Source organism: Cydia pomonella, chromosome 22, assembly GCF_033807575.1.
Source record: "Cydia pomonella isolate Wapato2018A chromosome 22, ilCydPomo1, whole genome shotgun sequence".
Lineage (NCBI taxonomy): Eukaryota > Metazoa > Arthropoda > Insecta > Lepidoptera > Tortricidae > Cydia > Cydia pomonella.
In genome coordinates, this window is record NC_084724.1 from 10,282,431 (window position 1) to 10,297,778 (window position 15,348).

The 15,348-nt window shown below is 38.1% G+C and overlaps 2 protein-coding genes across 2 annotated transcripts; both read right to left on the reverse strand.

Annotated features, from left to right (window-relative positions):
* Positions 1–2,181: 2,181 nt before the first annotated feature.
* On the reverse strand, positions 2,182–8,910 carry LOC133530060 (facilitated trehalose transporter Tret1-like). The gene is made up of 7 exons (XM_061867877.1): positions 8,274–8,910; positions 4,838–5,067; positions 4,106–4,429; positions 3,819–3,951; positions 3,297–3,514; positions 2,803–2,997; positions 2,182–2,459 (listed from the first exon to the last, which is right to left on the reverse strand). The coding sequence occupies exons 1-7, from the start codon at positions 8,356–8,358 to the stop codon at positions 2,241–2,243; spliced, it is 1,404 nt and encodes a 467-aa protein (XP_061723861.1). The 5' UTR covers positions 8,359–8,910; the 3' UTR covers positions 2,182–2,240.
* A 3,575-nt stretch (positions 8,911–12,485) lies between these two features.
* Positions 12,486–15,276, reverse strand: LOC133530070 (kallikrein-6-like). The gene is made up of 5 exons (XM_061867887.1): positions 14,832–15,276; positions 14,468–14,696; positions 13,858–14,113; positions 13,559–13,741; positions 12,486–13,358 (listed from the first exon to the last, which is right to left on the reverse strand). Exons 1-5 carry the CDS (start codon positions 15,067–15,069, stop codon positions 13,191–13,193), a joined length of 1,074 nt encoding a protein of 357 aa, XP_061723871.1. The 5' UTR covers positions 15,070–15,276; the 3' UTR covers positions 12,486–13,190.
* Between the last annotated feature and the right edge of the window lie 72 nt (positions 15,277–15,348).

Genomic DNA, 15,348 nt, shown 5'->3' on the forward strand with positions numbered 1-15,348 from the left:
GACGATTCGTTTGTCATTCTGATACATTCGTTTACTTAAAATATTTCAAGAAAAAACGGTTACCTACACTCACGTAAATTATTCGTCGCTATTGGCGACATGTTGTGACGGAGTGCAGCCGTCGCGAGCACTCAAGCCTGAGGAAGGACACCCGATGGGTTCGAAACGAGAGTTCAGAGCTTCTTCACGGATTTGGCCAAACGGCTGGGTGATGTTAGTGGGGGCAAAAGAGCTGGCAGCTTCCTCGCTCAACGAATAAGCGTTACGATTCAGCGAGGAAATGCTGCCAGTATCTTTGGCACTATGCCCCAGAGTTATCTTTTGATATAGATTGTTAGTTTTTAATTAGTTTGTATTGTACATAATGTATTTACATTTTACTCTAATAATTTGTTAATTTAAAACGTAATTAAAAATTCACAATAAATGTACTAATTAATCCAGCTTTGATGATTCATTTGAAGATATGTCACATTTCCTGAAAGTGCAATCAAATTTGAACCTTAAATCGTAGTGTTAAAATTCAAACTCTATTAGATCATATGTGGTCGATAAATCGTACTATAACCCAGCTAAAGAGGTTTCTCTTCGAGACGAAGTTTGTGTAGTGGAGTAACTTGATAATATCCATAATTGAGTAGGTGATGCAAAGATGATAGATACTTATGTTCTCTAAATTGATAAGCAGATGAATAAATAAATATAAAGAATATAAAATAAACATACATTTACATACATAGAGACAAGTCAAGTGGGTACCTAAAAATAACTGAGCAAATAAATATATTATTGTTGCGGAAACGGACCGCTTCCATTGCCTGCCATGCCTCTCACGAATACGGGGCATGTATTCGTGAGAGCCCCAATTATCCTGAGTTGGTGGCAAACAGGCTAGATTGCCCGATAACTGGACACTGGCATAGTCTCCATTGTTCCCACATATTAAATTTAATTAATTTAACCTTGACATTTTAATTTATTATTTTCTACTGCGCTAACCTATACATATTTTTTTTCTATCAATTTTTATTTTTTATTTTTGAGTTTTTAATTTAATTAATGAAATGCTTAATCAAGTAAATGTTAATGTCTAGTTTTGAATCGTTTTTAATTTTATCACAGTTTTGTATAATTTTCCATTCAATTTTATTTTATTTGTTTTTATAAATGTTATATGTCATGGTGGATCAATGTTGTCTGCAATAAATGATTTTATTATTATTATAAATATAATAAGTAAAATTAAACATTATGTTGGGACTCATGAGTGAGACAAATAGTGTTGTTTAAGGAGCGCCTTGCACGTAGCAAGAGTTTTAAAACGCCGTAAGTCAACGAATAAAGAATTCCTGATTCTTGAGAACAGCTATATAAATTAATAGTTTAAAAAACACTAGAAAAACACGTTTTTATAAATGTGAAACCTGATCGTGTTCAAAGTCCATTACGTGACCTTTCTCATAAATGCAAACACGACTATGATACGATATTCCATCATGGAATGCCAGTGCCTATCTTCCGGCTTCATCATCAGACCTTGAAACCTAATCGTGGTCAAAGTTTATTACAAGACTTTTCTAACAAATCCAAACACAGCTATGGTACGATGTTCCATCATGAAGTTCCAGTCCATATCTTCCGGCTCCATAATTTATTAGATCAGTTCGACAGTACCATATTATTGTATTGTCATCAGAACTACATACAGCTGCCAATTTTCATGACGCTACGATCCTTGGAAGATGGTTAAATTAGATACCTTAGATTCCATTACATAGTTAGTTACATACAGGTCGACCTAATAAAAGCGTGTTAATAAAAACATCTTCCTGCTGACTTCGCTCACTTGGGTTGGGGGACTCAAGATAAAGTTCGATCCATAATAATGCTTAGGATTTTGACCTACTGTGAATAAGGAATAAGGTTAAGAACACCGTCAATGCAAATAGTATCTACATTTTCAAAGTCGATCCTAGAAATCAGCTTTGAACTGCCTGCCTAGGGTGTAGCTGGATTCACAATGAGCCCAAAACTACAACTCTAATTAAATGTGGCCACCAAGTCTTTATTTCATCAGTATCACTCTGCGAATAAATTGGAAGATGTCGTCAGCATATAGGTGATACCTAGTAAAAAGACAAAAAATATATATCTAAACAGGTGTGTTGAAAATCACAAAGATATTATTTAAATAGTGTTTTATTACATAGTATAAGTACCTAGCACACCGTAAGCACATTTTACTTATTTCTAAGTATCATCTCTATTTCTTCCACACTTCTTCCCCTGGTCTCTGGCATGAGTATCATTAACATGGCGCCAAAGAAGTTAATTGCTGCAAAAATGAAGAAAATGGTGTGCATGCCGAAGGTGCTGGTGAGGGGCCCGAAGACAGCCAACTGGATGAATGTCAAGAGCCATGCTTGAGCCACTAACATGCTTAGCAGCTTAGCTCTGATCTGAAACAATAAATGAAAATTAAGAAGAATCTAAATCAGGCAAAGGCCAATCTCAGTCAATCACCAATGGAGCAAAATATCCAAAACTATCCACACCTCAGAGTGTTGAGTCCTTAAGTGACAGTGTGCGGGAAACATTGCTAATAGGGCCGATATCCACTAGAGCAGAAGGGTTCTTACGTGGTGGTGGTACTGTTGGTTCGATATTAGGCCAAGATCAAAAAGAAACGTTGGGCGATCGCAGCACACGACCGGTTGCTCAGATCCTTCTGGGAGGGTCCAGCGGGATCTTGCAGCTGATATATGATGTTGGTTGATGATAACACTGATATTGAAATCTAACCTGAATGTTAAACATCTCCGTCATAATTATGTACGGTACAGGTAGTACGCCGTATGAGTAGACGAACATGGTCGCCACTATGACCAGCAACGACAACCACCCTGGTGCGCTGGAACCCTGTTTCTGCAGCAGGAGAATCGTTGCCAAGCACCCTTGTGCACATGCTGACACGACAAACGACGAGCCAAGAATGATCTGCGAAGGGAAAAAATATGTCCACATATTGCCGAACGGATCAAACTCATCATCATCCGCCTAGCGTTGACCCGGTATTTGCCATAGCTGACTTGGGGAGCCTGGGATCCGCTCGGAAAATGAAACCCAAGAAACACAGACACTAGGTTTTACGAAAGCGACTGCCACCTAATCTTCCAACCAAGAAGCAATTGGTAGGTAAATATAATTAAAAAAAAACTCATTGGTACCTACGAGTCGGGGTCTGAACTAACGCCTCGGCAACGGCGCAAATTATTATTGATTAATTAGTACTTTACCCGTCTTCCCATTCGCTCAATAACCATTATGGACACGATGGAGCCAACTAGCATGATGGCAGGAAAGCTGATGGCCACGAGCTCTGGATCAAACAGCACACCAGTCTCCTCCAAAATGGTGGAGCCGTATGTCAAGATCGCGAAATTGCCGCAGAACGTGTGAGTTGTTATCATAAGTGCCGCAAGGATGTAGCCCTTGCGCCAAGCATGATCCTTAACTGAAAAAAAATGTTGGATCATACACGTTACCACTGCAAAAAGAATGCTGCTTGCAAAATACAAAAGCCTGGGTTGAGCAAAAATAAATGCATAACGGCTGTTATTGGGAACAAGTAAAATATTTTCAAGTGCGCCAGTTATTTATTGAAAAAAATAGTTATATCTTCTTGCTGACTCGCTGTTCCTTGAGGTCACAATAGATAGGTTAGATCCGGCCGAAACCGAAACTTTGGTCAGACACTATTACGAATACGAACCCTGTAAACTACTTACGCTACTAATGTAATGACACTAATGACTTACAAATAACCCTCACAGACAGAGCTGGTAAAGTTTTGTAATACTCATCTTCCTTTCGCATCGTCTCAACTTCACCTTGAACAGATTTATCATCAGAACTTAAGCCACGGAGTTTCGCTATTTCCTTCGCAGCTTCCTACAAGTATAGGTCATTTGTAATTCGCAGTTTTACAAAAAAAAAACATTGTCATAGTAAAAATAAAAGAACGTCCTAATTTTTTAAAGTCTGTTATAAAGGAACACTACATTTGACTAACAAACTACTAAAAAATAAATGTTAGATAACTTACATCATACCTCCCATTCTTGACCAGGAACCCAGGAGATTCAGGGCATATCATTATAAACAAGAACGATAGAAACGGGATTCCAGTCACAATGTACAACACAGTGTAGTAATCACAGTACGCCCCAAGCACGAACATGAGGAATGCACCCAGATTAAACAAGAGCACCAATAGCGAGCCTAGAAGACCTCTGATTTGATCCTGGCTGATCTCTTTGGTGTACATGGGGATGATGTTGAAGCAACCGCCAGCTGCTATGCCGCTGCATATCCTGGCTATTATAAGATTCATCGGACTTGGGTAGAACAGTTTGAGTAACCAGGATATCTAAAAAGAATAAAATCCTTAAAACTGGTATTGAGAATTTTTCGAGTTATGAAGCACATTTCGTTTGATATTTCGAAGATATTATTTTTAAGGTAAGTAGCGTAAAAGAAACATTGTGCAAGAGAAACACTTGTTCCTCATATTGTTTCTTTTTCCCCAAGCTGGACATTGCATAAAAATACCACACCATAAAACTAACAAAGCAAAGATTTCAGCATTTCTTGCCGGCCCCATATTGGGACTCCCTCCTACAACTTAGGAGGGAATTAAATCTTGTCGTGTCAGAGGTGTAGGGTTAAAGTTGGCGAGCTTTATTTGACATTCATAAGCGCATTATAATATGCCTACTTGATGAATAAACTGTCTTATCTTTACTTCAATAAATGGAAAGGGATTTAAGAAACTTACCGCGTGAGGCACCGTTATGCACATAATCCCCGCTTTCCTACCATACTTGTCAGCTACAAAGGCGTATAGTGGCACTGCCACCATGGCACTAATAGGCATGAGGCTGGCCACTAACCCCATGGTGTAATCTGAGAGGGGTTCGCCGGCTGGAGACGATTCAGATTGCAGAATTTTTGTCATGGGGGAAATCCAGCCGACTTGCAAACCGTACGTCAGAAGCGAAGAATTGGCTGAAACATAGTGTTGGTGGTGGTGATGTCGTACTCCATAGTATACTCGTAATAAAATCTAACTGCTGCGTTGCGTTTCGCGGCTTTAGGTAGGTACTTGAAGAACTCCCGGTATTGGATATCGTTTAGTCTGTCATACAGGGTGGGCCAGTGATAAAATCTCTTTTCGTCTCGACCTCTTTCGTTGAATATAAAATCTGATCAAAATAAGGTGTCATATTAAAAGAAAAAAAAAACGGGTTGCACTCCGGGAGTGCCGGCAAAAGTGAAAACTTGAATATTAACGTTGTGCATTTTTGATATTTTGGAATGGTTAGGGAATAATTTTGCACGAATTGCTTTAATTATTATCGGTATAAAAGTACTATCATTTATTTGGTAAAATACAGTATTCATCAATTGCGGTCTACTGGCTTCAATGACATTGTAACAGTTTTTCGATCAGGTCACGTGTCCGTGTTACGAATTTTCAATCTTACGAAGCTGTCGGTCACGTGACCTGTCGCGAGATTAAATTTTTCCCCCATCACAAAAAGTGCACGTGCAAGAAGTTTTCACTTCAAAAAACTTTTCTTATTCAAAATCGTGCCTTACACGGTAAAACAGCGAGCGTTTTGCATCCAAGCCTTTTTAGGGTTCGTACCGAAAAGGTTCAAAAAGAACCCTTATGGTGCGACTCTGTCCGTCCGTCCGTCTGTCACATTGCTAAATATCTCGAGAAGTACTTAAGCTATCGATGTGAAAATTGGAATAGTTATGAATAACGATAACCCAAACATATTGGATGTGTATTTTATTTTATTTGTATTAATTATGGAAAATTCCCAATATAAAGAGAGGGCGAAATTTCAAACATTATCATAAAGATTACAGGAAAAATAAAATCAGACCTCTATCTTGATATCTTTTTTTTTATTCAAAAAAAAAAACATTTTGTAAGTTAATTTGCAATTTAATCCCGTTTGCGGGTGTTTATTATAGTTCAAATTCCTATGAGATTACACTAAAGGCACCATCTTTCAAATAAAATAAAAATTATTGAAATCGGTTCACATGATAAATAATTATTCCTGAAAAACCAAAATACATACAGATCGCACATATAGTTCAATTTGCCCATAGATGGCGCTGTACACAATTATACTAATAGTATACTTCTGGTCAAAAGTCTTTCATGAGATTTTTTTAAGTTTGTACGGAACCCTAGGTGCGCGAGGTAAACGAACTCGCACTTGACCGTTTTTAGGGTTCCGTAGCCAAATGGCAAAAAACGGAACCCTTATAGATTCGTCATGTCCGTCTGTCTGTCCGATTCTGTCACAGCCACTTTTTTCCGAAACTATAAAAGCTATACTGTTCAAACTTGGTAAGTAGATGTATTTTATGAACCGCATTATGATGTTTACACAAAAATAGAAAAAAAAACAATAAATTTTGGGGGTTCCCCATACTTAGAACTGAAACTCAAAAAATCTTTTTTCATCAAACCCATACGTGTGGGGTATCTATGGATAGGTCTTTAAAAATGATATTGAGGTTTCTAATATCATTTTTTTCTAAACTGAAAAGTTTGCGCGAGAGACACTTCCAAAGTGGTAAAAAGTGTGTCCCCCCCCCCGTAACTTCTAAAATAACAGAACGAAAAATCTGAAAAAAATATATGATATACATTGCCATGCAAACTTCCACCGAAAATTGGTTCGAACGAGATCTAGTAAGTAGTTTTTTTTTAATACGTCATAAAAATTAAAAAAAAATTTTTTTTCATCAAACCCATACGTGTGGGGTATCTAGGGATAGGTCTTCAAAAATGATATATACTTAGGTTTCTAATATCATTTTTTTCTAAACTGAATAGTTTGCGCGAGAGACACTTCCAAAGTGAAAAAATGTGTGTCCCCCCCCTGTAACTTCTAAAATAACAGAATGAAAAATCTAAAAAAAATATATGATATACATTGCCATGCAAACTTCCACCGAAAATTGGTTCGAACGAGATCTAGTAAGTAGTTTTTTTTTAATACGTCATAAAAATTAAAAAAAAAATTTTTTTTCATCAAACCCATACGTGTGGGGTATCTAGGGATAGGTCTTCAAAAATGATATTTAGGTTTCTAATATCATTTTTTTCTAAACTGAATAGTTTGCGCGAGAGACACTTCCAAAGTGAAAAAATGTGTGCCCCCCCCCCCCCTGTAACTTCTAAAATAACAGAATGAAAAATCTAAAAAAAATATATGATATACATTACCATGCAAACTTCCACCGAAAATTGGTTTGAACGAGATCTAGTGAGTAGTTTTTTTTTAATACGTCAATAAATTAAAAAAAAAATTTTTTTCATCAAACCCATACGTGTGGGGTATCTATGGATAGGTCTTCAAAAATGATATTTAGGTTCCTAACATCATTTTTTTCTAAACTGAATAGTTTGCGCGAGAGACAGTTCCAAAGTGGTAAAATGTGTGTCCAAAGTGGTAAAATGTTGAACAAGATCTAGCAAGTAGATTTTTTTTAAATACGTCTTAAATGGTACGGAACCCTTCATGCGCGAGTCCGACTCGCACTTGGCCGCTTTTTTTTTTAAACAATCGTTCTTATGTGACTGTTCGTCGGCGTTTTTAACTTGAGTTCGGATTATGCAATATCAGTGAGTGTCCAAGCACAAATTTAATCAAATAATGGATAGTCAGATTTGATCTGGATCGACATCGACACTAAAATCTCGACGTTAAGGATGAAGAACGTGCACTATGAAACAATGAAAATATCGAACGGGTGAGAGCAGATGCAAGGAACTCAAGGCGTAAGTTAAACGATCTACGGCTTTGGGGTGGTCCAGAACAACTTTACGACGCATTTTACGTCTTAATCGGCTATAGCCTTCCGAAAACGTAAAATTTATTTTATTATCTCAAGTTCTTAATATAAACACATAAAAATACAAAAATTATAAAAATACAAAGATTTAATCATTATTTCAATTTTTAAAAATGCATTTTAACTCACACTGTATAATATCGGTGCATATTCTCAAAGCAGTCCCAGTTTCAATAGACATAGACTCACAGAAATTGTCTAAGGTTCACAGGTCTACAAAACAACTCAGATGTACGCATGGATACCGGACGTCCGAATTATGTCACTTCACCGAGATATTGAAGTCACTTAGAAGTAGGTAGATAGTAGTTTTTGAAATCCTTTACCTATGATGGCAGCAATCCATTGTATGTAGGTGTGTCCTTTCCTTTCATCAATTCCTGCTGTTTCTTTCAATTGAATTAATTCCATATTTAATACTAATTGCTATTTCGTTCTAATTAAATAATTCTTAGTAATTTTCACTAGACTAGACTCCACAACTGTCGCTGCATTACGGCACAGAAATTGTACTAGCAGTTGTTTAATTGTGATATTATATCAAACTTCCCTACTGTATGGGTATCAGAACATAAATATGATGTTAGGTAATCATAGCAAAACATTGTTAAATATATAATAAATATTTATTCATAAATGACGTAGGTTCCGGATAGTTGCATTTAGTTACTTATTGCGTAATACAATATCAGCTCTTCGTCATGCAATTTTCAACTAAGGTACTGTCTTTAAGATCTAATATGATATTTCTTCACAAAATATTCATTCCTTAGACTGTGGTTTTACAATTTGACTGCCAAGCGACCTCTATTATTTAAGTTGTATATTATGCGTAAGGTGTCGTCCTAATAAAAGTAATAAAACGCGACTACGCGTTTATCGAATTTCACTCGTACGAACGCGCGATCAAACACATTAAACTCCAATAGGTGTCCTAATTGAAAATCGCGTCGCGCTGTCGGGGAACGCGCGAGCGCAGGCAGCGCGATGATCGCGTATTCGCGATCTATTAGGATACAGTCACAGTCAAAATATGTGGCTTGGCCATTTCGCTACCATCACATGGACGTAACGTGAAAAATGCAGTGAATTACTTTTCTGTTATACAATTGTTTTGTAGTAATGAAACGGCCAAGCGACATATTTTGACTAAGGTGTAAAGTTAGTTAGGGCTTGTAGAGTTAGATGCTTGGCTCTACGTGAGATCCGATAACTTTTTCACAGTGCGAGCCTTATGGTTTCGTCTTGGCAATTTTACATGAATATGTTTTTGGTGGGATAAAATTCACTGTCCCGTTTGTCGTCGGATATCGGATCGGACAGTGTCAAAACATTTTGAAACACGGTCATCTCACTATTACGGTACTATGAAAAGTGGATGACGCAAAATACGAGCTACGAACTACAGGCTACGAATTACGGCGTAGCAAGCGTAGCACTTGCTTGCCCGAGGCCAATCCGTGAAAAACCAAATTTCTTTACACGGGTGGGCAAATAAGAGTTATATTTTATTTAGTATTAGTTTTTAGTTATTATTTAGTTTTATTTCATAGATTAGTTCGTTTCTGTTTATTAATGTACCATCCATGAATAAATGATTTATTAATTACAAAATACCGGTATCACTCTTGCCTATTCGGGCGACAGATTCAAATAGATGATCAAACATACGAAGTGGTTCGCAGTAAGCCCTTAGACGGCTAATTTAGGGCTAATATTGTCTTACTCAGTCTTTTTCCTCTGTCTAATGATGACATGTAGGTACTAGGTCGATGTATATTATATTTCAGTAAACATTTACTGTGACGTTATCATCATATGATTATTTGTTATTCTATATAAATATAACTAATAGTTTTATCCGTAATGTAAACCTTTTTATCTACCTACACACATATATAAACCCTGTGTCAATCAAAATTCGCAAGTTACGGCCAGCATACAGATAATTTTGTTACAAATTCTTATCCGTTTAAATGATATTCTTGCGTAATAATAACATCGATATCGATTATTATACGAAACAATTTTAAGTTGACTATCAAATAATTGTTAGAAGACTTCCGTTTCGAGCGCCATCTTGATAGTCACGCCTCGTGATTAACTCTTGTTTTTTGTGCTCATTAATATTGTTTAAAGCGTAATATTGATAGCTTATTATACAGTAAACTAACGTGATGGGGTATTAATCTTGAAACGCGTTTAGCCACCATTTTGGAGTCAACGGCCGGTAGTCCACGTGCTCCTTGTAAAGTCCAGCTATCGGTTTACAAGCGCTGATAAAATCAAATCACCGTACACTGTCTTGTACTAACCGTATAATTTTAGTCATATTTAAAGCTTACCTTGATACTGGGGAAATAGTCCCACTGGACTGAAGCCATTATTTTAAAAGACTGAATGAAATGAATTGTGTTAGAAATAATTATCGCCATCAGTAGGTGTACAACAAGTTTTATTTATGAAATATTTACAAAACTTATTCACTAACATTATGTCTTTGTAGCGTTCTAAGGCGCTTACACACTCCGATCGCACGTCGCTTCGATGTTTGAGCGAGACAACGACATGCGCGTATTATAGCGACATCCCGCTCGGCTTACGGTAGATTATATAATTAAACAGGATTCAAATTCACACATCGCCATATATGGCACAACTTTGAGGAGGTATCAATTAGGGATCCCGTCAAATACCAAATTATTATATTTGATTACATAAGGGAATTGAAAGGGGTAGACCTCGGCTGACTCTCTGATCAAATCGGAGAAATCCTGAAGAAAGGCCAGGTCAAGAGGACCCTGAACCGGCGAGCGTGTATGAGGAATGTTATGAAAGTGAAGGAAGCGAAAGAGGTATGTCAGGATCGTAGCAAGTGGAAATCCATGGTCTCCACTTTCCCCCTCTGGGAAATGGATGTAAATATGTATGATTACATAGATTACGTATATTTGATTACACAGATGTCAAAAACCCCGTGCAACAGCTCATTTAAGGTGGTTCGATTTCCATTCAAACAACAAATGCGTTTATTACGTCATTATCATTACACACTATTACAGAAATCACGCAAAAAACGTTTTTTTATCAATGTAACACCAAAATAACTGTTTTTATGTGATTTCTGCATGAAACCAAGTTTTTCTATCAATTTAGCACAAACGAAAGTAAATCGCAATGCCCACATATTTATGTACCTAGTAGTAGTGTGTAATGACTTTAAACGCAATTGTTTTTTGTATGGAAATCGAACCACCTTAATGGCCACCCCTGGGCTATAACCGCGAAAATCGAAGTTCGTCAATTGCGGGCATTTTTCTTTGTCACTCTAATTACGTCTTAGTGAGAGTAAAAGAGTAAGATCCCCGCAATTTGGGAATTTCGGTTTTCGCGATAGGCTGCCTGACCGCATACCTAATGCAGTTCTACGTCTCGTGCCACAAAAGTACGGAACGCAAACAACACAGGGGGACCACAGAGGACCTACCGCTAAAAACAAAAATCTAAATTTCTTTATCTGCCCCACTATCGCTCGAATATGCAAGAGCGATAAAGAGGAAAATAACAAAATTCCGATTTTCATTTTTAGCGGTAACTTAGGCCTTCTGAAGCCTCGCTGCATTACCAAAGCTGTGTGGTTCAGATTTTCAAACTAGTACATCGTGCAACGAGTGAGGTAAGTGAAATTTTGGACGCGAGGGTGGTAATTCCCTCGATCCTGCGACAATTCAATCAATTGAAGACCTGATCTTGCCATATATTACCCCCGGAGTTACACACAATGTTTTTCATCACACTTTCGAAGAAAATTTTAAATTTTAAGTGAAATAATTCTTAAAAACGTTCGTCCGGCATTTTGTATTTTCTTGACAGGTTAGGCATCAAAGACCTATTCGGCATTCAGCCACGATTGAAAATTGTGTATACTGTTAAATTAATCAAATTAAATACTTTAAAGCATACTTCTTTTTCACAATCTTTAACTCCCGCGGGAACAATATAGGCCTTTGTCTTTGAGGCATGAAATACTATCTTTTTTGAGCGAGTTCTAGGATGAAAACTCATTTCCTATACTAACTCATTTTAGCAACTCATTCTAAATAGACACTAAAGACAGATTGCATTGAGAGTAACTCAGCTGACATATAACTACTTTAGTAATACCTACTTATAATAGGAACAAGAAATGAGTATTTTAGTATGGGTGTTTTGGAAATATATTAAGTGCCACTTGCACCATCCCACTAACCCGCGGTATGGTATATCTAACTGGCGCTAGTAGCATACACCCATTAGGATAAGGCTGACGCGTACGCGTACGCACGAATTTAATTTGAAACTGACTTATTTCAGTTTGCCTACAAGGGCGTAACCAGCCAGTGAACTGGGGGGGGGGAGAGGCAAGTTGATATCACTAGAGGACTAAGGGGGGGGGGGGGAGGGCAGACGCCGCAGAGGGGCATACATTGTATGTAAAATTTCAGCCCTAAGCCCCCCCCCCCCCCTTAGGGCTGCCTGCACCTGCCTGTACCTGCTACGCCCATGTTTGTACCTATTTCTATTTATATGTACATGATATTTATTAAAAATCGAAAGAGACAGTCTAACTTAATGTGGCAAAAGCTCCGGGTGCGGGCCGAGGCGTCGGAAACTACAGTTTTCTATAGAAACTATCACGTGGACACCTATCATCCGTCTTAGAAAAAGTGTCGAAAGTCTTGGCCCGGACCCGGACCATAGCATGAGTTGTCCTTAAAGGTCCGTTAAATTTCTGCACAAAGTACAACAAGCCATATACATATACGGGCAATTAGAACAATCCATATCCAATTTCTACATTATTCCGATGGTGACCAAACGACTTTTCGATTGTCTCTGGGCTAGCAACCGTCGGTATAAAACTCAAGAACTTACCCAGAAACCTAAAATTATAGTTGGGGTAATGTGGACAACTACGACGGGCCTGGGTCGGAGATGATGTCTGCTCTATGCTGCTTTATGTTGTAAAGGAATTCTGAAATCGGAGGCGTGTAACTTCAATTGCATTGAATCAGCGGGTGGATACCCCATCGTTCTTTTAATAGCCCTCCACTGGACCGACGAGCAATACTTTTTCAAGGCTATTTTAGAAAGCCAGAATTCAGAGAAAGCCAGAATTCTTCCACAACAGAGTTCGAATCTTGAGCTCCTTCAGAATAGATATGTTAGTGCCAGAAATGTCCAGAAGATTCCTGCAAAATATCTTAGTCTTCAAGTTCAAACTGAGAATCTAACCAATATCGTATGGCTGGTGGCGATATGCGAGCAACCACGACAGGACAGGGGTCCTTGTAGTTGCAGGGCTCGCCCACCCATCCAGAAATGATTCCCCACAATCCGTCTGAAGACAGCACTGGTGCACCGACGTCGGGCTGTTGGCGAAAATAAACCAATCAGATGACTTTAGGGAACTGTTTCACTGAATAATTCAAATCAAAGAAAGGATCTCTGGTATGGATAATGAAACCAGATCAATACAGATTTTCTAACCCATATTTTTTTGGCAAATGCCAAGCCTGACTCATCATTTTGATGATTGATTGAGAGCATAATTCTTAAAATTACCAATTACCAAACAGAGAGTGTGGAACTGCTTTAAAGGCCGCAGGCAGAAGCTGTTCTGCGTCAGCTCTTGCAGGCGATAGCTCAGAGCCCGCCAGCACTGCTTCCAGGGTAGCACCCGCTGTGTCGACACTCGCATGTTGGTGTGCTGCTGTCGTTCTTTCGCGTCAGCAGGTAGGGCTTTCCCGTCCACCTGTTTCAACAAAATGAATCAACCATACTGAAACGTGAATAAATTGATGTAAATTTTTGGTGTGGCTGGTGTCTTAGTAAAAACCCAACCCAACCCAAAGGAACAGCAAAACTTACAATCAGCCGCGGCCAGTACATCGTCAAAAACTTGCTAATTTCCACCTTCCCTTTCCTCTCAGTCAAGCTAACAGGATGGATGGAAGAACTGAGATCCGCCGGCTTCGCTAGCCGCAGCATGGCCAGGTCGCTTTCTGGCTTGCCTGGCATATACGACGGGTGGATTACAATCTGCTGTAACGGCATTAAGATACCACCTCGCTTGCAGTTTACAGAGCCTAGACGCGCTCGGTACAGTTTTATGGATTCTCGAACGCTGAAAGAATTAAGTTGGTGATATTGCGCGTGATGGACATCAATGTTAAATATGCTTTTACAGATAAGTAAAGCCATATATAATGTGTCATTACTTATGCAATTAAGGGTCCTAGTTATGCTGTTGTATTGCATGACATGTTACTTGAACTCGTGAAATATAAGCTTACGAGAGTGTTTGATAGGTATTTTGTGTTCGATTTTTTCCATATTTTTTTGTTTTGGCATTGTCTGGCCTGTGAGCTTAAGCTTCCAGTTCGCCACTTGGTTTCGTAAATATTGTTTCTTTAAATTTCACAACTGGGCAATAGGGAGTAATTGCCTCCTCCTAACCTAACTAACCTCATTTACGTACTTGTAAAACACTCCAGCTGCACTCAGCACCCACCGCTTGTCCACCAACACACCAGTAGCGTAGTGCGAGCCCATACGGAGCACAGATGCTACGAATGGATACGTGGATATGTCGTCTTTCGTGTTTGGCACTGGGCTGCGGATACTCTCGTCGCTGCTACTCGTGTAGTTACAGTCCCTCTTGTGTAGCTTCTTGGGGTATTTGGGTATAGCATCATCTAGTATGTTCACTGAAACGTTAAATGTATTAGCATTAAGTTTTGATTTGAAGCGTGGCACCTGTACTAGTTACTAATTCTACTTGATTATCAATAAGAAGTTGATTGAATGAATTTTAACATAACACATAATACTTGTAAACATACCTTCATCCTGGTATCCTTCTTTAAAAATATAGTTAGCTTCAAAATCACGGCCGTCATCAATTATGTTATTAATGGTATCATCAACATATACTCTTTTAGGTCTAGATTTATCTGTTTCATTGTATACATAATCATCTCCATTTGAAATATCGTCATCATTATAATCATATTTGTAATTGTAATCTTCTTCAGTAAATGTGCTGTTCAGTAAAAGTAAAAATCCAAGATATTTAATCATTTTACACGCAAGTTATAAATAGTATTAAATATTTGACTGAGCCTATACGTATTCTATGCGGGTCCTCTATTGACTGAGCCAACTTCTGATATTTATGATTGTTGAGCTAGATAAAGCAACAAAATAAACATATCCATTGTTGTAAAATCGTAACGAACAATTGATCTTGTACAATGGTTGTTTGCCTATGATATATGTTTGGAGGCCGATAACGATGCCAGGTGCAGGCATCATTGTCTTATCTTTCGTCTATTAGAGCCCAGATTTGGTAGCCTAAAA